The following is a 26,086-nucleotide window of genomic DNA, read 5'->3' as shown; positions in this document are numbered from 1 at the left end:
ATGGTCCCGGGTAACCAAAGGCGAGGGGGGTGTGGCCCTTACCTTTGCATGGGGCAAGAGTGGGCTGCAGCTGAGCTCTGCCTGCTCCCCACCTCCACACCTCACTGAAGCCTTTGAAAGCGGTGCCACATGCCTTGCTGCTTGGCTCGCTCATCGGTGGGATGCACACGGTGCCGTGCCACTTTCAAAGGCTGCAGTGAGGTGTGGAGGCGGGGAGCAGGAAGAGCACAGCTGTAGCCCACCCTTGCCCTGTGCAAAGATCGGCTCCCTGGCACAGTGGCTCTGGAGGAGCCACTGGACTTGCATGTGCCCACCCTGCCCCAGGAAGTCCCGGGGGCTCCATCCCCTCTGGCTCAGTGGTGCAGCTGAGGCTGGCCCTGCCTGAGGTCTGCCCTTCTCCTCCCCCTGAGTGGTGTGGGACTGGGGCCTGGCCAGGGCCGGTGTGGAGAGGCAGCCAGAGGGTGAGGTGCTGGGGGTGGGTGGATGCCAGCACTGGGCAGTGACCCTTGGTGTAGGTGGAGGAGCAGCCACACGGGTGCAGCGGGCCCTGGCCCTGATCCTGATCCCTGCCCACTTGCAGGTACTAATTTAATAGATTTCATAGATATTAGGGCTGGAATGGACCTCAGGAGATTGAGTCCAGCCCCCTGCCCCAGAGGCAGGAAGTCAGCTAAGGTCAGAGGATCCCAGCAAGATAAGCGTCCAAATGTTTTAAGGAGTCCAGAGTAGGTGCTTGTACCACATTTGGAGGAAGCCTATTCCAGGCCTTGGGGGCTCAGACAGTAAAGATGTTTTTCCTTATGTCCAGCTTAAAATGGTCTTGGAGGAGTTTGTGACTGTTGGCCCTTGTCATCCCTTGGGGTGCTCTGGTGAACAGACATTCCTCCAGATCCTGATGTACACCCCTGATGTACTTATAGGCTGCCACCAGATCACCCCGAGCCTGCGCTTTTCCAGGCTGAAGAGTCCCATAGCTCTCAGCCTCTCTTCATATAGGGCCTATTCTCCTGTCCTCTGATCATGTGCATGGCTCTCCTCTGGACTCTCTCAAGCTTCTCTACATCCTTCTTGAATTTTGGAGCCCAGAATTGGATGCAGTATTCCAGCTGCAGCCTCACCAAGGCTGAGTACAGCAGGAGGATGCCATCGTGGGATTTACTTGAGAAGCATCTATGGATGTAAGGCAGAGTTTTGTTTGCTTTACCAGCTGTGACATCACATTGGTGGCTCATGTTCATTTTGTGGTCAGTCATGACCCGCAAGTCTTTCAGCCATGGTGCTAGCGACCATAGCACTGCCAAGCCTGTAAGTGTGCTGCAGGTTAATGTGCTAACTTAATGTGCTGTAATTGGTGTTACTGTGTACATTGTTTTTTATGTGATGCTAATGCATATTAGCATGACTTTTGCTGTGACTTGCTAATGGGCAGTAGAATTAGACTACTGAGTTTTTAGGGTCTTGTGTAGACATTCCCCGTGTTGACAGAAAGTAACCTTGTGTTCACAAAGAACATGGAGTAGGGGTGGGCAAAATCTGGCCTGCAGCAAATCCCTCGGTCCCACCTGGCTCAGGCACTGTTCAGCTGTGGCGCATCCTGCAGCCCCCTGGGCATGCAGTGGGACTAGAGTGGCTCTGCGGCTGGTCTGCCTTCCTAGGCAGCCCAGGTGGTGACAGGTGCTTCCGGCGGCTGCTGCTGCTGCTGGACCAGCCCTGTGGTACCAGTGGGGACCCATGCTGCACAGCCCTAGCGCTTTGCCTGCTCTGGGCTCACCCACCCAGGCTCAGCAGCAGTGGCGCAGGACAGAAGCTGTTGCTCAGTGTGGGATGGGGGGTGGGGGAGGGGAAGTGGCCCTTCCCCCTCACCACAGCTGGCTGTTCCTGCTGCAGCTGCCTGGAGCCTGCGCCGGGCTGCTCTGCGTCTATGCCACCATTACCACTGCCTCTGGGCTGCCCAGCAGGGCAGTGGTGGTAGCGCAGAGCAGGCGCAGGGCAGCCTGGCACAGGCTCTCGGCAACCTCAGCAGGAATGGCTGGCAGTAGCAAGGAGGGGGAGCTGCTGTTCCCCCACGCTGAGCAACAGCTTCTGTCCCGTGCTGCTGCTGCTGAGCCTAGGCAGGTAAGCCTGGAGCAGGTGCAGGGCTGGGGCTGTGCAGCGTAAGTGCCCACTGGTGTACCACAGGACTGGGGCCAGTAACAGTGGCATCTGGAAGAAGCTGCTGTCATCTGGGCTGCCTAGAAAGGCAGTCTAGATGCAGAGCCCCCAGTCCCACTGTGTGCTCAGGGGGCAGCAGGATATGCCCTGGGCATCATTATGGAGCAGGCATGGCGGGCTGGGTTTAAGGCTGTGTCTAGGTCCTGGCTGCTCTGGTGGGGGTGAGTCTGGAGTAGGCACAGAGCGGGACTGGGGTGCACACTGTTGGCAGTGGCAGAGAAGCGCCACAGAGCACGTGGGTTCCTGGCTGTTGTGGGTCTGGGACGGGTGCTGACTGGCTTGGGGGAGGTACACGCGGGGGGGGCTCCCATGCACACCCCACCATAACCACACTCTCCCCTACACAGTCCCACACTACCCACCCACATTCTCCCCCATACTCCCTCCTTGCACCCCTACACATGCACCCCCCATTTTTCTCGGGGGGAGCCCTGCTCACTGCTATACCCCACCACACGCATGCAACCACACAAACACCCCCAGCCACCCTATCCCTCCATTCCCCCCCCCCCCCAATATACAAGAGTAAGACTTCATTTTAATCTATTATGCGGTTACCTCTATATACACCACACAAATCGGGACAAAATATATGTTTTTAATGAAATTAAAATCTTAGTGTGTGTGTATGGAGATGGAGATATATGGAGCAGGAAGAATCTTTCAAGCTGTTGGGTACCTTGTCATCCTTTTGTGCCTGACAGGTTCACAATATCAATAAATCAGGTGATTAGAGCTTACAAAATATGTGGCACATGGCGTTTTCACTTAGTGGTTATGTCCTAGTATGTTATCAAGAGAGATCAAATTCTTTTCCAGGGGTTTGAGTGCATTTATGTCCACTCCACTAGGATTGCTTCTAGTAGTTTACAGGTCAAAGCTGAAGGGGGTCCCTAAAATTCACAGCCAGGGAGAAAGGCCAAAAGAAACTAGGCCTAGTTGGATACAATGTCTACCAACATGAAGATGCACATAGCTAAATACTGTTGTCTAAATATGATTATTTGAATTGGGACAAATGGTCTTGGTTTGTGGACAAGTTATTGCAAGAACATGGAAGGGCATTAAAGGCTTTAATGACCAGGGATCAGCAGAGAGCCTGTACTACCCTGTAAGTACATGCTGCTGTCAGCACAGCTATGGCTATATTTAAGATCTTCAAATCTCTAGTGCTTGGGGATTCTGACGGAGATTCAAACCACAATTTGGTGACCTTTTTCAGGGCAATGACTTTAATGTAAAAGCTTGAAGGACTTCAGGGTGCCTGTGTGCTTTCTGGGCTTATGTTTGAGCTCCACAAAAGCAAATTAATGTAAGAAAATATGGCTAGTCTTCCTTCAGGCAGCATTTGTTTGTGTACTGTTACCTTCTTTCAAGGCACTAAGGCAGAAGTAGAGGTTCCAGTGACAATGACCCATCACATCTTCCTTCTGATGCGAGCAGACAGTGAAGAGCAAATATGTCTTCAGTCAGGTGGCTGATTTGATGTCCCTGGTGTAAGAGCTCTAGAAATTCACAAGGGTGGCTTTATCTGATTTTAGTCTCTCCTTATTTCCCCTCCACCATTTGTCTTTAAGAGATTTCTTTTTTTCTTGTGGGAAACGAGTACAACTAGAAGTGCTTTCCTTTCTACTCCTCCAGCTTTGAGTAGTGGATGCTGTGCCCAGGTCCCCACATTCTAAGGAGGTGGGTTTTGTTTTTTTTTTAGTCCCCAAAAAATAATTTTAGTCATTTGTCATGACCGAATTCATTCAATGTTTCAAATTCAGGGTTGTGATTCTGGCTTCTCTCTACCCTTTGTTAGTGCTAGTTTGCAGCTCTCATCCTTCAAGATGCCTGTTTTCACACCATTCTTTCTTTCATGTAACCCACAGGAAATACCTTGGAGCTCTGCTACAAATCTCTCACTAGCAATACATGGCTCTACCCAATCATATTTCCATAGTATTGAGGCCATTCACCCACTTTTTGGCCTTGTAGAAAAGTAGGCCTGGGAGGGACCTCAAGAGGCTAAACACAAGATCATCCCTATCTAACCTATCCCATGGCTTTCTACATTGCAAGCTTAAAAGCCAGGGCTATTGACCAAAGCTGGTTAAGGTCGATTCTTAAATAAGGATATTTTCAATTAGGCTGAATTGAGAGATTGAAGGAAACAACTGGGAACAGTTGTAGGCCTGTTTAGTAATTTGAGGCATTTGAGAGAATAGCATAGATAATTTGAGGTGGCATTGCCTTTTGGTGGCTTATTTGTAAAACAAGATCCAACAACAGAGCCATCAGGCTGTTCTACATCAGAAGAGCTGTCAAGACTTTCATGCAGGTTAGCATGTACTGATTTAAGAATTTGGGGGCTAGCACTACTTTTAGAATTTGGTATCTTGCCAAACCTTTGGTAAACCTTTTAGCATAACCTTGAAGGACATCAGAGGCTTTTCTTGCCAAAATATCTTTCAACATCGTATCTAACTTCCCTATGGCTTGCAATACTTGCAGCAGAGGAGAGTATCTGCTAATGTAAAAAAAAAAAAAAAAAAATTGAAGGGAAATGAGCATTCTCAGGGCCTATATAAAAGGAAAAAACATTGTGTGTCTATTAGGTAAACTGGACATACCTTTCACTGTAGTCTTTTAACTCTCAGGAGGCATTATCTAAGCCAGTGGTTCTCAACCTTTTTTTTTCATGGATTACTTGAAAATTGCTGAGAGTCTCAGTGGACCACTTAATAAACTTTTTTTGTTCTGATCACTGTTGTCAGAAAAAATAAATCAAGTGCAGGACCAAGTACAGATATTCTCAATTGTTCCACAACCTTTCTGTGGACCACCTGAATGGAACTCATGGACCAGTGGTGGTCCGTGGACCACAGTTTGAGAACCTCTGATGTAAGCCTTATTTATACTTGAGTTGCATAATCCATTGGAGATCTGAAACTAGAGGCAGGACGAGTATGTGATGATAAAACCATTAAATGTGGGAGAGGAGGTTGTCAAGTGAGGTATCCACTATAACCCTTCCAAAAAGTAATGAAATGGGTAGTACTAAACAATACGTTGTCAAGATTTAAACAGACTTGTAAACTTACAGGCTTTTGTAGGACCCCCTCATTACAGGCATGACTAGTTTTGAGGATTATAAAGACTACAATTTGGGTTGGACTAGTTGTGAAAAATACCTAGGGATGAGTATAGAACAATGTCTGTGGAAGCATCAAAACTAGTCCTGTAGCTTGCATTTGCATTATAACTATTCCAGATAGAATCAGGTTTGTTGGGATAGTCTTCCTCCATGGTCTTTTTTTTTAGCTGCATGTAAGACTGTCATAAGCACATATACAAACACACTCTGCTAGTAGAACTCCTTCCTGGATGATTCCTATTTCTGTAGTTCTGTAGGATTTATAATAGCTGCTTCCATGCAGGTACGGAGCAGTCCAGAAACCCTGTTTGGGCAAAAATCCCAATCCAAGATGGTTGTGGTGGGGATTTTTGCCAGAAAACGCTTGGTGAAATATCACTAGGGAGGAAATCTTGTTAGTGTGTTTTTGGCAAGAGGGCTCTCGGCAGCAAAATTCAAGTGCAGCTGTTGCCTTAATTACCTTTTTACCTTCTAGATCAGGGGTTGTCAGCTGGGGGTATGCATACCCCTGGAAGTACTTGGGAAGGTCCCTGGGGATATGTGGCAGCACTGTGGAGAAGCAGGCACTGGGGCCGCCAGCACTTTGTGCTACTTGTGCTGCTGTGTGCTATCAGTGCTTTCGGTTGCACCACTGCACAGGTGTGTGGGGATCCCCCACTGCTCTTGATCATCCACCAGAGGACTCCCTGCTTTTTGACCGGCCACTGCGGGTACACCGACCAAGAAAGGTTGAAAACCCCTGTCTTAGAGTATGGCAATAAAGGCTCAAACTTTTGTGTTACTTCTTACTGACCTTGCTTTAACCAGCAAGAACTTGTGTTACACTGCCCTACCAGTTAATTTTGTGTTATAAACTGCAGCTTTTGCCTCCAGCTGAACCAAACATTGTGGGAGTAGTGTAACTAGGGGTGGGCAAGTTGTAAGTCAGCTTCTGGTGCTGATTTTTAGATGGGGCACCTGAATGGTGGCCCTCTGGGTAGTCTTTGTTGTGTCAGCAGCAGCTGCCAGGTAGCAATAACATTCTGGCAGGGTTGTGTCCAGGGTGCAAAACAGGGTTCAAAACTCTGCCTTTTATGCTATCCTGGTAGCAAGTTTGGAGAGTTGCTCTCCTCTTTGCAGAACCCCACAGGCTGTTTTGCTCACTTTTTCTATCTTTTTTTTTTTCCCTACAAGGCGTTTGCTTTTAGTTGCTGCTGTTACTGCAAATGTTACCACCCTTGCTTCTGTACGCACGAACATGCACACTCTTTGTCCTGGCCAGCTCTGTTTTGCTGCTTACTTTCTGCTTTTGGGTGCTCTTGCTTGCTTTTGTGACCTTTTCCTTAGAGTTGTTCTTCTGAAGCTCCCTATTTATAGCACTAACAGCAGACAGGGAACAGTGTTTGCCTTTGCTGAATTTCAGCCAAGCTGTCTTTCAGCCAAAGCTATCTCTGTGTACTGAGTTTCTGGAGCCATCCTCAGAGGTTGTGTGGAATAGTAAATAATCTTCTAAATCTAAGGCAGTGGGAGCATTTTATTTCTTGCTATGCCTAACAAAATTTTTGCTTCATTTTTTAGACTACCTCTAGTGTAAAGTTGCAGATCCTGAAGTAGAATTATGGCAGAACTAGCTGTTTGCTTAAACTTGTTTAAAAGCAAAAAGCTGTACTCTGTGGAGTTTTAACTGTGATTGAGGAACACACACATTCTATATAGAATTTCTGGTAGAATGTGGATTTGGTTAACCACTGTTGAAAGTGCAGTGGATAACAGGCATAACTGTTTTCCTCTGACACAAAGCCACAGATCTTTCATCAAGCCATTATGTTAGTCAACAGCCCTTCCTGGTTAACAGCAGTCTTGGACCCATTTCTTTCCTTATGCTATTTAGAAGTCACTTTTTCTGCCATGATTTGAGCTGAAGTGGATATTAAAAGTGATAGGCATATTCTATAAATATTGGTACACATTAACCATCCTGTTGATTATGAATATTTTAAGGCGAGGACAGCTGGGGATCACAAATCTGATTGGCAAGATGCTGGATGTGCTACGAATAAAATATCCAGCAAAATATGCCAGTTACCATACCACCAAAAACTAGTTGTGTTTTTCTGTATAGATGTCTCCAGGTCCATCAAAGTAATGAGATCCCCCAAATAGGTTTTATTTTTAATCTGCTTTCTGGCTTTGATCTTTTAAGATCCATGTTTTCATCCTTTTCTTTGTAATAGACTAGAGATCTGTAACGGATCTTCCAAGATTGCTTCCAGCCTTACAATCTATGAACCAATCTGCTATAGATAGTATTATTTTTTTTTTTTATTTCTTAATTTTTTTTTATTTTATAATGATCAGAGCTGAAGTTTTAAGACAGAATTGAATAGGAATTAGGTGAGATAGTGGGACGACTGTTCAAAACCATACTTGTATATGTGGATATTTACAGGGGAACTTTGGACAATTGCTTGTCAAGTTTCAGTGATAGTACACTGACGAGCAAGTCAGACCTTTGGTTTTTAAGGGTGTAGTTCAGTATATTGTTCAGGCTGTTAGTATTTTTGTTGACTGATGCTAACCAGGGTTTTGTTAGTTTAATGACTTAAATTTCAAAAGGTGTTCTATAGGTTTGATATTGATTACTATTAAGAAATTTCAGCATGTAACAATGGCTGTTGCTGGAAGTAAAATATTGTTGTTCAATTGTAAAGTAAATAACAGAAGTAAAATATTCAATAAAAAAGTAACATTCAATTTTTATTAAATTGAAATGGATAACTTGTGACTGAATGTGGTAAAAGGTGACTAGGAAGCAGTGATTTTTATGGGTATTAATTAACTTTGATTGTTGTTGTCTTGACAGGTCAATTATGGCACCACCTGCTTGGGCTATTCTAACCAGTTAGCTTTCCTGCTTGGTGCTGGGGGCTGGACCTGATGATCTTCTGAGGTCCCTTACAGTCTATGAACCAATCTGCTAGAGATATTGCATCTCATAACATGTTGCTATTGGTCGTTGGAGGCTGTGTTGCATTACGTTGCCTAAATTGGCTAACAGTCTATTTTACATGTCAGTAGTATCAATAAATCTAATGCAGATAGATTATTACCATCACAGATATTAGTCTTGTTCATCTTATTAACCTCTGGATGTTTAAAAAAAAAAAAAAAAAAAAAAAAGCACATTGTTTTAGTGTTCTTAATGAGCAAACAAGTCTTATTCTTTGAGGTGGGGGTGGGGAGAGCAGTTCGGCAGAATTTGATGCCTACCAGAAAAAATAGTTTAAAGATAATTGGCAAAGTATTCTAAATAAACAGTGCTTCACTAATTAGTCAATCTCCAGTGATTTTGAAACTTTTGCAAAATGTCACTAGCAGTAGTTCGTTTGATAGCTAGCTATCTTAAACAGACATGCTAATCTTTTTCTACCCCTGCTGTTCTTTTAAATCCATCACTTCGTTGATGTCCTTCTAAGAAAGGAAGTAATCTATTGTAACATTTAGTCCAGATGTCAGATTATTTACAAAAATACCTACAGTAGGATATTTATAACTAGTATTATAAAACTAACAGTGCCACTTAAATACCACTTATCCTGGAAAAAGTGTATGCTACCTGAGTTAAGTCCTTCAAATGTCCCTTGAAATGTCTACTTTTCTTTTGAAAGAAATACACTTTTTCTGGTGTGATTTTGCTTTTTAAACAGCTACTATTACAATGGAAAGAATTAGAAAAAATGAATATTGTACCTTATTTCCTGTTGATTATTTGAGGGAATAGTCATCCATGTGCTTTTTGCAGTACACAAGAAGACATATGCTGCCACATGGGAAGCAGTAAAGCTTCCTTGATGTTTTCTGTAAATTACCAGCACTTAGACTTCAGTAATACAATTTTTTTTGGCTTTGCTTTTATAAAGAGAATTGCTTTAATTGCCCTGCACACCCTGTTTCCTGTAATTAAGATCAAAGCTCTGATGTTTGTTTCTTTCTGCAGCTACATTGTGGACTCTGGTTTAAAGTTTGAAAGAATCTGTTTCCCTTTGGTTATTTTATCAGATACTTTTAAATGGTATTCCCAGTTACATTTTGAATTATGATTTACACACTGTTAAAGTAGTTATGCAGATGTTCAAAGTGACAGATACCGTGTGGTAGCTTTGGTATGCTGTCTTGTTGAAGTGCTGAATGAATAGCGCTATAGTTTGCTCTATTCAATGCTGTTCGACTAATTTTTTTGATGGTGGGAATGAATGGATTTATACTCTTGACTCTTTTTTTCCCTTGTTCTCATTACTAATTTAATTTTTTCAGTTGTGTTGGCGTAGAGGAGCACCATGCTGTTGACATTGATTTGTACCACTGTCCTAACTGCGCACTTCTTCATGGAACCTCCTTAAGTAAGTATTAAGTGTTCAGAGTTTAAATTTGAATTACCATATGCTTTCCTTTTTAATCTAAAATTGAAAAAGATTATTGAGAATAACATCCCAATAAATTTGATTGTTTAACAGGCTATGTTTAATATTAAACTTAAAATAATGGTTAAGAAAAGTAAAAAAAACTCTGGAAGGTAACTCGATGCCTGGAGGCAGGTGTGTATGTATGCATGTGGATAACCCAATTGTTATATTTTATAGTTTTATTTGATAAAGAAAAAGTAGAGAAATTTTACAAGAGTGTTTGAGGAGTGCCCAGAGCCAATAGGGAGAGGTACATATGGTAGTGTACTTGGAACTCGGGAAGGATTGAAGATCAATTTCTACTTTCAAATTGAAAAACTCTGAATTAAAAGAAGGCCTGGCAGGACCCATGTCTTCCCCTTCTTGCATGAATGACAGGATTTACATAAAGGCAGTCCAATGAAATGTTGAGAGCTACAACCTAAATTGGATCTCACCACTTGTGTCCTTGGAACTTTTGTTCATACTTCCTCACATTCCAGGGTCTGATTTGCACATAAATTTCTACACCGGGTTGCATATAATCCTGTAGTTTCTTGGAAATATAAGAAAGTGCAATTCAAATAGGCAGCAGAGAATTCTTTTCAGCCCCATTCTGTCTTCATGAAATCCATTTGCAGCATAAGTCATAAGTGGAATGCTAGAAATCTTCTTTCTGGTAGTATTTGATGTTAATGTCAACAATAAAAGGTAACACTATTACCTTCATTAATAGTAAACCAGATGAAAACACAGCTTTGCTAAAATAACCACATGCTTAGACTGGAGAACATAAGTAGAAAGAAAAAAAAATTAAGAACTGTTTCTGCCATTAGATGTCAAACGAATTTTATGCCATTCAGCTCCTTGATTTCCCCTGAATGTTTAGCATCTATGCCTAAATGAAGCAAGATGAAAATTATTATAACCTGTTCAACAGTGAATTATGGTTTGTGTTCTTCCTTCAGAAGTAAAGGGAACATTCTGTATACAGTACCCTTCTAAGCTTGAGTGAAGTGCACCATGTGTGCAGTTTGCCTGATGATGTTATAGGCATTTCTGGTCACAGATAAATTAGGTTGAACCTTTTCAGAGTAGCTGAATTTGTTTTAAACTACTTGGATATTTTTTTTTTTTTTTTTTTTTTTTTTGCTACATCTTGTGCGTTCTTTCAAGCTATTAATGAAATAAAGCCTTTTTTTAATGAGGTAAATATGTCAATTTTTTGAGAAATAAGTCTGATAAACATGCTATTGTATATTGATCACTTAACTGTGTAGTTACATTGGCTGTAGAATCATTTCCCTTGTTCTTCACATGCACACAACTAGACGCATGAAGTTTCTGCAGTCTGAAAGAGGAGATGTGGTATTCATGTTTAACAAGAAAATTTAGATCTTTAATGAATTTGAAGGGAAGAAAATATTTTTTCACTTTTAATTCTAATTTTGTGGAGGTGGCAGTGGGCAGTTGTTTTAAACACTGAAACAATAATTTTTCCCTGTGTTGGGTAGCATTGGATGAATGCTGCAGTCAGTTACTTCCTACCTTGTAAGCCTGACTTCTGTGCTATACGACTTTTTTAAATTTCTTGTTAGTGTGTTATATACCAACATTTGCATAGTGTATGCTGTTACACAGATTAAATCTTAGTATTGTACAAGTTTAAATATTTTGGTTTTTATAAACATTGCTGTTTATCCATCATGGTGATTTGGCAGAGGATAGATGGATAAAAGGAACATCATGAGGTTCTTTAGGAGAAATGCAAAGTCCTGCACTTGGGACAGAACTATCCTATGCACCAGTACAGGCTGAGGACCGACTGGTGGGACAGCAGCTCTGCAGAAGAGGACCTGGGGGTAGGACTGTGCGAAACAGCAGCATTCCCTTTTGATGTTTTGATGGAACAGTGTTCCGTTTCGAATTCTGTTTCGAGTTGAAACAGTTTCCCCCTTTTTGACATTTTGCCCATAGGATATAATGGGGAAGGACAAAATAGCCTATAACTTTGTCATTTCTGCCCTGATTTTGTATGAAGCTTGCAGGCATGCTAGCCCCTTCTGAGGGCATGAAGCCTGCCAAGTTTCAAGGAGATGAGTGCAGGGGGTTCAGAGAAATTGCACCCTAAAGTCTTGAAAGCAAAATGTGTGTCACGTGTATGTGTTAAGTCACAGTAGAGTCAAAACTGCAGGCCTGCTAGCCCCTGTGGAGGCCACAAAGCCTGCCAAGTTTCAAGGAGATAAGTGCAAGGATTTGGGGGAAACTGTACCTCAAGCTGAGGACAAGCAAAACTCATGACATGGGTGACACTGTTAAGGCGCAGCAGGGTGAAAGCTGCAGGACTGCTAGGCCCTGCTGTGGCCACAAAGCCTGCCAGCTGTCAAGGAGATAGGTGCAGGGGGGTTCTGGGCCCTGCACCCCTAGCTGTTGACAGGCAAAACTCGTGACATGGGTGCTTATGCGATTTGATATTTTTGCTACATCTTGTCTGTATTCTTTCAAGTTAATAATGAAATGATAAAACCTTCTGTTTTAATGAGGTAAATGTCAATTATTTTGCATCTCAATTGATGCATTTCCGGCAAAACCAGCCCCCTGCACCAAGCAGGAAAGACAACTGGGGGTCAGGTGACCCCAGCAAGGTGACTGTCCAGTCTTCTTTTGAAGATTTCCAGGGTAGGTGATCACACCACCTCTGGAGGGAGCTTATTCCACAGTCTGGACACCCTAGTTGTGAAGTAGTTTTTCCTAATATTGAGCCTGAAACGATCTTCCAGGAGTTTGTGACCATTACTCCTAGTTTTCCCCAAGGGTGCCCTGTGGAACAGTTGTTCACTGAGCCCTAGATGTGTGCTTTTGATGTAGTGGTAAGCTGCTACCAAGTCCTCTCTCAGCCTTCTCTTTTTTTCAGGCTGAAGAATCCCAGGTCCCTCAGCCTTTCCTTGTATGGCTTGCCGTGCAAGTCTCTGGTCATATAGGTAGCCCTTCTCTGGACTCTCTCAAGCTTTACCACGTCCCTGTTAAAGTGCGGAGCCCAGAACTGTATGCAGTGCTCCAACTGCAGTCTCACTGATGCTGAGTGGAGCAGGAGAATCACTTCTTTGCAATGGGTTTTCTGGTTTTGCTGGAGATACATCAATTGATGCATGCCAGGGTATTATTGGCCCTGCTGGCTGCAGCATCACACTGCTGGCTCCTGTTCATTACTGTGGTCAATTATTACCCCCAGGCCTATGGTGGCAAGTGATGGGGGATCTTCAGTCCTGCTACCTGATGAGAGGCAGAAGTTGCACCCATGACACGAAGCACCCATGACACGAATTTTGCCTGTCAGCTCCTAGAGGTGCAGGGCCCCAGAACCCCTGCACCCTTCTCCTTGAAAGCTGGCAGGCTTTGTGGCCTCAGCAGGGGCTAGCAGGCCTGCAGCTTTCAACCTGCTGTGGCTTAACACATGCAAGTGACACAAGTTTTGCTTTCAAGACTTTGGGGTATAGTTTCTCCAAACCCCCTGCACCTATCCCCTTGCAACTTGGTAGGCTTCATGCCCTCAGCAGGGGCTACTATTTCTACAAGTTTCATCCAAATCAGGGCAGAAATGATGAAGTTACAGGCTGTTTCAACTTTCCCCATTATAGCCTATGAGTGAAATGGCGAAACCTTTCGACGCGCCTCGTTTTGTTTCGAGGCTGTTTCAACCATATCTGTTCCGTTTTGATTTTGATGTTTTGACCTTGAAATGAGTCGAAACAGTGTCAAAACAAAACTGGTGGCAACATTTTGCACAGCCCTACCTGTGGGTCACAGTGGACAGTAAGCTGAATGAGCCAACAATATGCTTTTGTTGCAAAGAAGGCTAACAGCATACTGGGGTGCAGTAGTAGGAGCTTAGCCAGCAGATAAAGCAAAGTGATTCTTCCCCTCTATTTGACACTAGTGAGGCTACACTGCAAGTACTGTGTCCAGTTTTGCACCCCCCTCCCCCCCTTCACCTCACTACAGAGAGGATGTGGACAAATTGGACAGCCTGGTGCAGGACAGTGAAAATGGTTTGGGGACTGGGGCACATGACTTCTGAGGAGAGGCTGAGAGAACTGGGTTTGCTTAGTTGGGAGAAGAGAAGACCGAGCGGGGTTTTCATAGCAACCTTTAACTACCTGAAGGGTGATTTACAAAGAAGATGGATCTAGATTGTTCTCAGTGATGTCAGATGGCAGAACAAGGAGCAATGGTCTCAAGTTGCAGCAAGAAAAGTTTAAGTTGGATATTGGGGAAAAGCTTTTTCACCAGAAGGGTAGTAAAGCACTGGAACAGGTTACCCAGAGAGGCTGTGAAATCTCCATCCTTGGAAGACCTGGCTAGATAAAGCTTGGGCTGGGATGATGTAGCTGGGAGTGGAAGGAAGGTGGGGTGGGGGGAAGGTCCTGCTTTGAGCAGGCACTTGAACTAGGTGACCTCCTGAGGCTTCTTCCAACCCTAATTTTCTATGATTCAGCACTGAAAACAACTCAGGCTAGCCTACTTGTTTGAGTGTATTGAATTAAACAACACAATTTTTTTTTTTTTTTGATTTTCAGAATGCAGGTAAGTCTGGTATTAATGCAGAACTCGATGGCAATGAAACATAGGCATATGTTCAGGTTGAGGCAGTAGGACAATTTAATAGTGTAATCCACCAGTAACATACTGCTGTATTACCATTATATATAACATTAATACAACAGGTAATTGCATTTTTTTCAGATCTCTTCTTCACCTGAATTTATTTCTGAATCTTTGTAGTTATTATATGATTTGCAGCATGCTGTCTCATAGCACTCGCAGCCAGGAGTGCATGGCGTATTAACCTGCTTTTGCACGAGCATGCTGGTTCCCAGCATCGTGTCTTGCACTAGCAACTTGTTATCCAGAGGTATTCTGCTAAACATGGTTCAGGTGTGTTTGATAGGAACATAACCATCATTTACAGCTTGCCAACCACGTTGGTCAGCTGATGGTAATGGTGGATTAGGCTTTGATATTTGGCTCTTTTTACATGGTGCACAAGAGAGTTGTATGTAGGCAGAAGTTTATCCAGAGCTTTTCCTTGATGGAATAATTTCACTGTAACATCCAGAAGGGTTGTCAAAGATGTTGATGACTGATAACAGCAACACAACAGACCCTTCTACACAACTGTACAAATCCTTATCAACATCGGGCCTACATCCTAGTTCTGTCAATAGATGTAGATGTTGAATGAACACTTCCTAAGGAGTTTTCTTAGCGTGATCACTGAACTGGCTAGAGGTGTCACAATCAGTGATGTTGTGGAATCCAATTAAAAATGCATGGACTGGCTCAAGCAATTCTGACACAATATCATGAACTAGAATTAATCTCTTGTTAGGTTGCTTCTTTTTATCCAAACCTTGGGTGCAAGATTATGCTATAGAATGGTGTTTCTCAACCCAATCTATGAAAGGGTCACAAACAAACTTTAAAAATGTATTATCCTTTAAAGGAGAAAAAAGTGGGATACGGTGGGTTTTTTTCCTTGCAGGTTGTCAGAGTTTCAGCCTGCAAAGGGTGCTTGGGGTTCCCCATACCCCACACACTGGTGAGCTGGGGGCAGGAGGCAGTGGGTTGGGAGTGAGGCACACTGCGTCAGGACTGCCCACTGATGTTTGCAAATGGGTCCTGGTACAAAAAAGGTTGAGAACCACTGCCATAGAAGAAGGACCACTATATATGTGTCATTGCAGGAGAGTACTAGAGAGGAATATCTCTGACTGTATGGCTGCCATGTAAGAGCATTCTTGTTTCCACCTCTTCTTTCTGTGAATTAAGTTGTGAAGTGTTGCATGAGTTGGAGTGCTCTGCTTTTCCATCGGCGAAATGACCACCAATCGTGTACTTTGGAAACATTGGCTCAATTCCTTAAGAAGCTCCTCACTTGGAAAATATACTATGTTTTCTTTGTTTGCTGGTAAAGATATGAAACTACTCTACGATGCCAGTAATGTAAGAGACCTGCTGCTAACGATTTTGTGGGTTGGCCTAGTATCTTGAGTCCTTAACTGAGTCATTTCAGTTGCACCTTGTGGAATAGTTGGCAGACACTTGTTGCAGAAAGGAATCGGCCAAATCTCCAAATGTTCATGCCGTTTTCAGGTTTTCTATTCTCTGTACAAGAGCCATGCCATGTTCTGGCAGAACAGTTACTGCTTTATCTCCAATTAAAATCTGTGACAAGGCTTCCCTGTTGGCCACATTGAGTGTTTTTTTGGGTTTAAAAAGTGATGTGGGGTATCTAGACAGTTCATGCTGTAGGAGAGAGAACACATCAAACCTTCTATGTGCTGCAACCGCTGCAAGTAGCCTTTGCTGGATCTTTGCATTCTATGTCTGTGTTGCATTTTTCTGCACTGCCCCACAGTTGACTTTACATTCTTGAAGGTTGTCAGTTTTGATTTGGGTATGTTTTGCACAGAAGCTCTTGGTAACATCTGCAGTAAGACATTCCTGGATAGTGGTGTTCATGATCTCTCTTCGTTTGTCACATGCATTCAAAATGTTTAAGTAAGTCTGACATTTTCGCTTTGCTTGTTTCAGTGTGGTCAGAAGACATTTACCACCTTCATCTTCTATTAAATTGCTACATCTTTCAGACTGTACACATTTTTCTGTGTAAAAACCGGCATGTACTTCATCAATCACTTGATGCCATGCACTCACTTCAGGAGAGAGAAGAATATCTTCTTGTGCAAACTCCACGTGCAAATGGGAATGAGAGACTTGTTCTTTGCTCCTCCTGCCTGCATTGAGGATGGTAGGGTGCCTCAGTAGCTATTAAATCTTCAACACCAATTTGGCAATGCAACACTTCAGTCTTCTCTGCCAGCTTTGTGTATTGCATCCACTGATTCAAACGGCAGCGCTTAACTCGGTCTCTTCTTATTAGAACACTTCACTGGAGGACGTGCATATTCAGCCAGAACTGCTAGAGTAGATCGGCTTGATGTCCTAGTATGTTCTTTACTTGATTGATAGTTTTCCTTTCACCTTTTACCTTGCATGACTTTCTTAACACTCTCTCAATATATCCTTTGTGTGGAAAAATAGCAAGAATGGTGCCAGTTGAGGCTTTTGGAATTTTGTAGCACAAGTTCAACACCACTTGATAGTCTGTCAAGAATACTGCCATAGCAAATGTCAAATTCAGCAACTGTCCTACACTGAACGAGTTCCTTGTTTATTTGCATAATCCCTGCAGGTGCACTTTGGCTAATCGTTGCCTGTGAATTTACCTTGAGATGTGGTGTATCTTGTAGATTCCAAGTTGTACCTTCTGTGCTTTGCTGGACTCAATGATGCTGTCGGCTCCATTGTGATATTTGCTTAAGGGTGATAAGGGCAAGTCTCTAGTCGACAATCTCCATCAAAGGTTTTCATGTCTAGGTAATCTGAAACAAAACAGAGTTGATGTAATAATTTTGCAAGCCTTTTTGGGTATCTAATAATGAAGAAAACTGTAAATTCGCAGTAGCTGTGTTGGAATCCAGTATGACTACCATAAAGGAAATGGTTCATACAATGTTGGTTTCATCATTGGAATTAATTTTCTAACCCTAGTAGGGGCTGAAATATTGACCAAAATGTGAATTGACAGCAGCCATCTTGGATTCCACTATGGCAGCTACATGCACTACTTGCCAGATTTGGCAACATGACTGCCTCTACCTGAAACACAGCTGCTGCTTGTGGCAATGAGTTGCACACAGGGTGACACCTTTACTTTTTACTCTTTTATTAAGCCTTTGAGTTTCTTCCCATTCTCCTTCCTCCCCCAAAATTAACTGTTTCTGAGCTTTTTATTTATATATTTGTTATCCCCCAAGAGCTTCATGAGCACTTGCACTATGTGCTAAAAGCCCTATGCATCCTATGCAATTTAACTATGAGAAATTGCTTGCGTGGCCCTGAAGCCTTACACAAACTACTCTCATGCTCTGGGATGACTTAAATTCATAGATGCTGAGCCAAGCACCTGAAAAGCCTATCGTATAACAACAACAACAAAATCTTTTTCTGGTCTGCATCTTCACACATTTCTTCAACAAGGCAAATTACTTTGTCAGTAATTGTATGTTAAGTGACTGAATCTGGAAACACCATTTGATAATTGTGATATTACACAGTAAGTTGTTGGGGGGGGGGGGGTTCTTTTTTTTTCTTTTACCCAACAGATTGCTGATCTTAAGGGATTTGTTACAGTGCCTGGAGTGACAATAAACAGATTTTTTCATTCTTACTTAGGGAATCTGATCATTGATGTTGGAAGGTTTGATAATAGACTGATTACAATATAAAAAGGACTGATATTATATGGTTTCTGTGTTTGTACTTAAAAAAAAATGAACGAACTAAAAACAACAGAAATGCTGCTCTGTGCTCAAGTCTAAAAGATTAAATTTACCAGCAAATTGCTTTATTTTTCTTGTTTCAGACAGAATTAAATAGACCTTTGGTAAGGAGAGCACCAAATACATATGACTGCTTGGTGAAGCATCTGTGTATATAAGGGGCCCAAATTTTCAAGCCTATGCTGCTAACTTGATATACAACATTGTGGGCATGCAGTTTGAACATGTGAGCTTTTTATTTTCGGATTGCTTCTGAAAATTTGAGACAAACATACTATGTAGAACAGTAGGTCACTCACTGCAGATGCAGTCCAGTAGGAGGGTCATTGTTTTACTAATGTGAATCATTAAGACATAAGTAATAGGGTGGTGCAAAGCTTTGGGTGCCGATTCGGTTCAGAGGAGATTTGGCCCGATTTTTGGCAGCTGAATCTCCAAATCCGAATTGAATCGGGAGACCAATAAAAAGGTCCAAACCAATTTGGCGATTTCAGGCAGTCCTTGCTTGTCACTGCAGGGAGCTGGACCCAGTCTCCATGCTGGTAAGTAGGGGGAAGGGACAGGGGGGACTGGAGGAGGAGCAAGGGGACCATGGAGGGACCCCAGCCCCATCAATGGCTGCCCTGCCCAGCCCCAACATCCTGGCTCACCCCCCCCCCCCCCCCCGCACTCGCTGGCTCTTGCCAGGTGGGGGGCAATCCCCAGTGCCCCGTGCTACATGTGGGGTTCTGCCATGAGCTTCCATCCCCTGCCTGCTCTCCCAGCCCTGACAATAGCTGCCCTGCCCAGCCCCAGCGTTCTAGCTTTTCTTTAAAGCCCTGCACTCACTGGCTGCTGCAGTGGCCTTGGGGCTTCTGGGGGCTTGTGGCAGAGACCCGCACGCAGCGCTGGGCAGTGGGAATCGCCCCCTGCCTGGCAGGAGCTGGTGAGTGCAGGGTTTGTTTGGTTTTTTTTAAAGAGCTGGGATGCTGGGGCCAGGTAGGGCATCCATTGACAGGGCTGGGAGAGCGGGTAGGGGATGGGGCCTTTTTGATTTGGAGATTGGGCCGATTTTTGGCGGCAGCAGAATCTCCGAATCGGTTTCAGCCGAATTGATTCAGGGCGGTGACTTGAATCACTGTCCCTTAAATTGGCCGAGTTCGAATATGAAGCAAATACTAGCTACTTCACACAGGCCTAATGAATAATCATGAGTAGCCTAAAAGCTAAAAATTAAGTAGGCGGAAAGCAGGGCAGAAAATGACTGATTTCAGAGGCACAAACTCTTGTAGATAATGGCATACTTCATCAGATGCTATGAATGGATTACTTCAAAGAAATAACGCAGTGTGTTTTCCAGTGTACAGTAAAAGCTGAATTATCTGGCACCTTAGAAGCCTACATGCTCTATTAACTGGCATACTGGCTTGTAAGGTAAAAGTGAAATCAGAAGTGCCTACCATGGCACTTCTGGTTTTGCTAAGCCCCCATGGCCCAGGGCAAAGCAGCCTCCCTGTCCCACGGGGCCTGCGGGAGGGGCAGCGGCCCACTATATCCAAGCCTGTTTGGGCCTCTCGGTTAACTGGCATATTTTGTTATCCAGCACCCCCTATGAGTGCCGCATAACAAAGCTTTTGCTATATGTGTTGGTTGGTTGTGCCTTTTCCCCCATTGCTGAAAGAAAAAAATGCAAAAGTATGGGGGGGGGGGGGAATAACAAAGTTGATCTGAATTTTTTGTTCAAATTTTTTTTATGTAGCTTTGGTGCATATTAACATGTTCTTGTGTGTGTGTTGAGGGGGAGGGAATTGAATCTTATAAAATACAGTGCATTGTGTAATCTTTCCTTTTCCTACTTGTTTTGAAAGCTTTAATTTATGCTTTTTGTCATTTTTCAAGAGCATCTGTAACCTTTTAGAGGTTAAAAATTTAATGTGAAGCTTTTGACTCCAGGATCTGTAGCTTTTTAAAAGAAAAAATATAATTAAATATAGTAACTGTTGGCAATGCTACAGTTGTCCTCTTGCATCTTTTTCCCCCTCACATCTTACTTCGACTCCCATGTATATGACAGTAGAAAACAGCTGATTATACCACTGGAGATCTTATGCAGGGATTAGTGTCTCATAATGCAAACAGCATTTGTGAACCCAGTGCTAAAAACTTCACTTTTCTGAGGGGCAAACAAAACATGGGGAGGAGGATATGCAAGAGTAGTATAGTTTGTCACAGGGGGTCACTGTCCTGATGTGTTGAACATAAATGGAATTTACAAGCTAGCTCCCTCCCTACTTTACTGTGCATAGGTAAACTTCTGGTTGAATCCATCTAGCTTGGTTTCCTGTCCCACTTGTAACTCCTAATTTTTTTAAATTTTGAACCTTTTCAGTGTTTCATACAAAGGAATTTGTTCAGCGAAGTTGCTAGTTTCTCATCTGCTTGTATATCATTCATTATATCCAAGCCATACTGGATTGTAACAACCATAGAAAATTATTTAACAAACTAGTAAATAAGAAACTTCTCTTCATACTGCTTTGTGTTCTCAAATATTCTTTCTTGTGGTTATATAAAGTACCATTTTGGCTATCAAGTGGTGTACTAAATAATTAACTGAAAGATAATTTTACTGGTAGCTGTCAAATACTTTAAAAAACCTATTTTTAAACATCAGTTCTGCATTGTAAAATTAAAGCCTATGCAATTGCTATGTTTTTTCATCTGTAGCAGATGATTGTATCATCTATTTGAGGACTTTCTGTATGTTGTAAATCAGAATTAGCTGCTAATTTTATGTTATCAGCTATTATTTATGATTAAGGAAATGGCTTTAAAATGTACTTCATAAATAAACAGGCAAGTTCAATTATTACTGAAAAACATTTGACTAGCCTATCCCTTAAACTAGCTCTACAACCCTGATTTTTAGTAAGATACTACAAACATTGTGTTTAATTGAGCCAATTTATTTTCCTAAGCATCTCTTAGAAGGTACAGTTTATGAGCTCTGCAGAAAAGAAGATATAATTAGGAATAATTGCCTGTCATGTTTAATGGCTGGGAGATGTATATTAAAAAAAAAATAGTTTTCAATCATTGCTGGACAGTAGTTGGCATTGGCAACAGTAGAAAATACTATAGTTAAAAAAAATCCTATCTCTGATTGAAGTGCTACAGTTTTTTACAATTTTGCTAAAATTTATTGTAGGTTGGATTGAATTAAACTTTTTTGTATATTTGAAGAGCCCATTCTAAATGTACTTCATGTTTTTAATGAATTTTGTTTTGTTTGGGATTGAAAATTTTAAGATCCTGTAGTATTATTGAATTTAGATCAGAACTCTCCAACTTAGCGGCCAGAAGGCCTCATGTGCATGGGTTGCACCGAGAAGGGCTGTGTGCTATGGGAGCTGTACCAGCACGGGTCACGGCTCCCCTGGTCTTGGGTGCACTCCTGCTGTACTGAGCGTGCGGATACTCCCCCACATCAGCTCCGTGCACAGGTGCCAGTGACTCAGCCCCACCTTCAGCTCCCAGGGCATGAGCTTCTTTGCTGCACTGCACTTTGCTGGTATCCCATGCCATGGGCTTCCCTGGCACTGCAGGCTGTGCCACACAGGTCTGCTCGACCCTGTGGCCACAGTGGGGTGGAAGCCAGAACCTGTGGTTGCTGCTGCAGCCAGAGCACTTTGTGGAATGGCAGCCAGGTGAGAGCTTGGGACTGCAAACTAGCTACCAGTTGGACAGTGGTGACTTAGATTGATATCTGTTTTATCAGCCAGATAATTTTGTATCTATTTTATGACCTATTCATTCATACACAAAAAATAATACTAGCTCTTTCACTGCCGATATGCTAAGTTCCTGCTTTGCATTAATTGTTGTATTACAGACAGTCTCAGCATGTATCTTGGGGCAACTGCCTTTAATAGCAGGTAACAAAATAGCCGAGCATGGTTTGGCATAGTTTTTCATTTTTAGAATTAATCCAAAGATAAAACATGGATAAGCCTGAGGCTTAAAAAAATTTTTTTTTTCATTTTCCTTTAAGTGGTTAATGGTACATTGGAGGTACCATTAAAGGTAGTGATAACCTGGGGCTGAGTTTATCAGAAGTTCCTTCCAAGCTGATAGGTTAATGATCCTTTTTACTGAAGCACGTGGCTGGAAATTTAATTATAGTTCATAGCTTCATGAATAATAGGCAAGTGCAGGAAACTTGTATTCATCTTAAGAAATGTTCTGCATTGTCAAATTCATGGATGGACTAACTTCCTTCTAAAGAAAACCACAGCTTTTATATATAGTCTCCCTCAATTACCACGTGAAGCAATTGATAGACATTAAGTATTATTCATAAAAGGATGTAATGAGGTAAGTGAGACAGGGTAACTAATAACAGTTTGAATTAGTCGGACTGAATTTTCATGTTGATCTGGTACCCAGCAGAATGTGATTATAGTGTGTTGCTGCTAAATGAATACAGATATTAAGTAGTATTGTTTTAAAACAGAGGACTGATGATGAGAACCTGAATTATTCCTGGACCTATTATACATTTAGACACGGATTCTAATCTGCCTCTAAAATGTCTAAATTGCACTTTTAGATATCTACAAATATCCTTTCAGTGACCATAAAAGCACTAAAATGCATAGATTTATTACATGCCCCTATTTTGGACTGAAAAGGTTCCCAGCCACCTATAGTTCTATAGTAGCCTGTGCTCGGAAGCAGTCAGGCTGTCCATCTTTGTGTCTGCATCTAACTTCCACGTAATAATATTTGTTACAATCTAGACAGAACTAGATGGTTCTGTTGCAGTCCAATTCTGCATAAACTCATGACTAAATCCCTGGTTCCTTTACGTGGAGAAAAAAACATGCAAAGTGACTATACGCGTGTATACATGTGGGCTTTAATGCGCAGTAGCTTATCTTACTGTGTCTTGGAATGTTGCAGCAAAAACTGCTAGCATGCAGTAAAATTAGGCTACTGCGCATTAAGCTTTGCTAAAAAAGCATGCGTTTTTGCTACTGCACATTAAGGCAGCCTAATGTATATTTAGTTAGTATCTCATATTGGAGGTACTAAATGTAATGCTCAGTGACAAAAAAAAAAATTAATGAATGTATACCTTGTTTGAAGCTGAGATTATGCATGCAGCTTAGTGACAGGAGGAGGAGGACTTGCTTATCTCTTTGCCTTGGTAATCTAGTGCAGTGATTCCCAGTCAGGGTGCCATATCTCTCAGGGGTGCCTCAAGATCATTTGAGGGGTGCTGCAAGATGTGTGAGGAGGAATAAGGGCACCCTTGGGCTGCAAGATGTGTGAGGAGGAATAAGGGCACCCTTGGGCTCTTCCTGCCTTGTCACTCCCCTGCTGCACTGCCTAGCCTCTCAGGTTGGTAAGCACTGTAATAAATTGCTTTTTGAAATGGTGTGCTGCTCAGTTCACAAGTCACAGAGGAGTGTCTTAATTCTAAAAAGGTTGATGACCACTGGTCTAGTGGTTAAAACACTGTCCAGGAAGTGGGAGACCTGAGTTCTAGCCCCTCCTCAGCCTGAGGACATTTGAACCCATCTCTCTCGCTTTCTAGGGAACTGCCTAGTCTGACCCTCTGTTAGAATGGTGAATTTGGTCTTTGTGACATCAGCATTAACTAATTTTAAGTTTTTAATCCTTTTACAAAATTTAGTGAAGAAGAGGAGGAACTGGCACAGACATGACTACACAGAGTATGATGATGGTTCCAAACCAGTCCAAGCTGGAACACGGACGTTTGTTAAACAACTACAGGCTCGTTCATTCCCAAGGTGTGAAAACTTACTTAGATGTCATATTGAATGGGCCAAAGCCTTGGGTATTGAATGTCTGCAAGCCCCCATCCCCTTTCAACACTCCAGCCCCATCTGCTTCCCCCTAACTCACCAGCTCCTTTCCTCCCTGAGAATTCAAGTTCTCCATTTCTTCAGTGTTTCAGATCCATTTGAGTGCCTCTTAGTTACCATGCTGTAAATCAAATTGCTATTGTGCATAGAGTTGCTAGTTTCCTACTTATTACTGCAAAATTACTGATTTCCTAATGGAATCTATTGATATTGCTTCAAATCGCTTAGAAGTCCCTAAATTATTAGGAGTGTGGTTCTTTCAGCATTCTCAGCCTTCCTGATTTGGGGTGGGGGGAAAGACACTTGCATATTATTCCCCAGTTTGTCACGATGGCATTTCACAGAATGATGAAGGAACCAGGCCACAACAGTATTTGTTTATTCGTTTTTTCAAATTATCCAGAAGGTAATGGTTAGCTACTTCTTTAAAGCACGATATTTTTTTTCCTACTGTACTTTTGTGATCATTATCCATAAAACTGCCTTTCTCAAATTCTCTTAAAGTTGTGACTTTTAATTCTTCTTATATATGGAAGTATTAGCTTTAAATGTGTTGTCTTTTTTACTACATGTAATCAGTAGGCTTGTTTTCCTGTTGAATACTTTATTTCACAAAACTGGATCCATTTATTAGCCTTGTTTAGATTATCTCTGCAACTGAAATGTGAGCTTTTACTTAAGTGAACGTATCTTCTGCTAATTTCTTATTAAAATAGATGTTGTGTTTCAGTGCTAATGCCTTTTATTTTCCACCCCCATCAGTGCTGATGAAATCATTTTGAAAATGCATGGCAGCCAGCTAACACACAGATACCTGGAAAAACATGGATTTGATGTTCCTATAATGGTTCCTAAATTAGATGGCCTAGGGCTTAGACTTCCTCCTCCTACTTTTTCTGTTTTGGATGTGGAACGCTATGTGGGTAAGGGCCTCTGCAATATGTGTAAATGCTCTAAAAATACGTTGATTTAAGTAAAGTGCAAATACTTGCACAACTGTTAATTGCTTCAGGGATGTCAAATGTATGTTGTCTTAGTTGAACACTTCTTACCAGAAGACCAGCAAAGGATAACATTAGACCTCCAACTTGGATTTTGTTTGTTTGGTATAAATATGATAAAGGTGCATTCAGCTCTCAATACTCAATTTTTTTCAGTGGATGATACCAAGTAAATGTGCAACATCTGTTTCTTCTATGCCATGCCATAAGAACTAGATTATGGTGTTTTTATCTGGATGGTTCTCTCGCTTGGTGAGCAAACAGACCAGTTTGTTGTACTGGCAATACATTAATTCTTGAGGTGGGGCCAGTCTAACATTTTAATAGCTTAGGTCCTGGGGCAGTTAGTGTGCAGCAAGCTATAGTGTTGACCTTACAGTAAGGTGGCTGCTCCAAAACTGATTCTCTGTATGAACATTGTTAATACATACTAAATATGAGAGAGTACTTTACTTCTGGCACGGAGACCCAGTTCTACAACAGGGAGTCTCAGGGTTTCCATATTCCCTGTTGCAGAACCAGGAGCAATGTCTCCCAGGCTCATGATCAGCCCAGCAGGGGTCCTGGAAACTCTGGCTTTGTTTTCTGCTTTAGAGGAGTAGACTCTAAAACAGGAGTAGGCAATTATTTGGGCCCACAGGCCACTGGACCCAACCTGTCTGCCTGTGACCTCACCTGAGCCACTGGACTGAGGACCCAGCCCCTGTGGGTCCCACCCCCATTGATGGATGTGGGGTGGAAAGGACAGGGTGCCCAGGCAGCAGGCCTGGGTTCAGTGGCAGCAGCAGCTGGAAGGAGTTGCTGCCACTAGGGCTTCTGGGAAGCGGAGTCCAGCTGCTGCATTGCTCCAGCCCCACTGCGCATCTGGGGGTGGCGGGATTGGAAGCATGGCCCATGGCCCAGGCTGCACTCCCCCCCCCCCCCCCCCCCCCCCCCCCCCCCAGTGCCTTAGTGGGCTGGATTTCTCCCATGGGCCGTATTTTTTTTTTTCCACCCTTGCTCTAGAACCATCTGATCTTTGCAGCCGAAAAATCCACCA

General features: G+C 42.7%; 1 protein-coding gene across 3 annotated transcripts in view; it reads left to right on the top strand.

The window, feature by feature from the left end:
* Window positions 1–26,086, top strand: part of KDM7A (lysine demethylase 7A) — a 101,191-nt gene that overhangs the window by 29,011 nt on the left and 46,094 nt on the right. For all 3 annotated transcript variants that reach the window (XR_009461757.1, XM_059726461.1, XM_059726462.1), the window contains exons 2-4: window positions 9,644–9,729; window positions 23,854–23,971; window positions 24,809–24,969. Coding sequence is in view for 2 of the 3 variants with exons in the window: in XM_059726461.1 (XP_059582444.1) it covers window positions 9,644–9,729; window positions 23,854–23,971; window positions 24,809–24,969 (365 nt within the window). In the remaining variant the exon portion in view is untranslated. The remainder of the gene's footprint in view (window positions 1–9,643; window positions 9,730–23,853; window positions 23,972–24,808; window positions 24,970–26,086) is intronic.

This window comes from Alligator mississippiensis, chromosome 4 (genome assembly GCF_030867095.1).
Source record: "Alligator mississippiensis isolate rAllMis1 chromosome 4, rAllMis1, whole genome shotgun sequence".
NCBI classification, from domain to species: Eukaryota; Metazoa; Chordata; order Crocodylia; family Alligatoridae; genus Alligator; species Alligator mississippiensis.
Note: the sequence above shows the minus strand (reverse complement) of the source record. Positions and strands in the feature narration are given on the sequence as shown.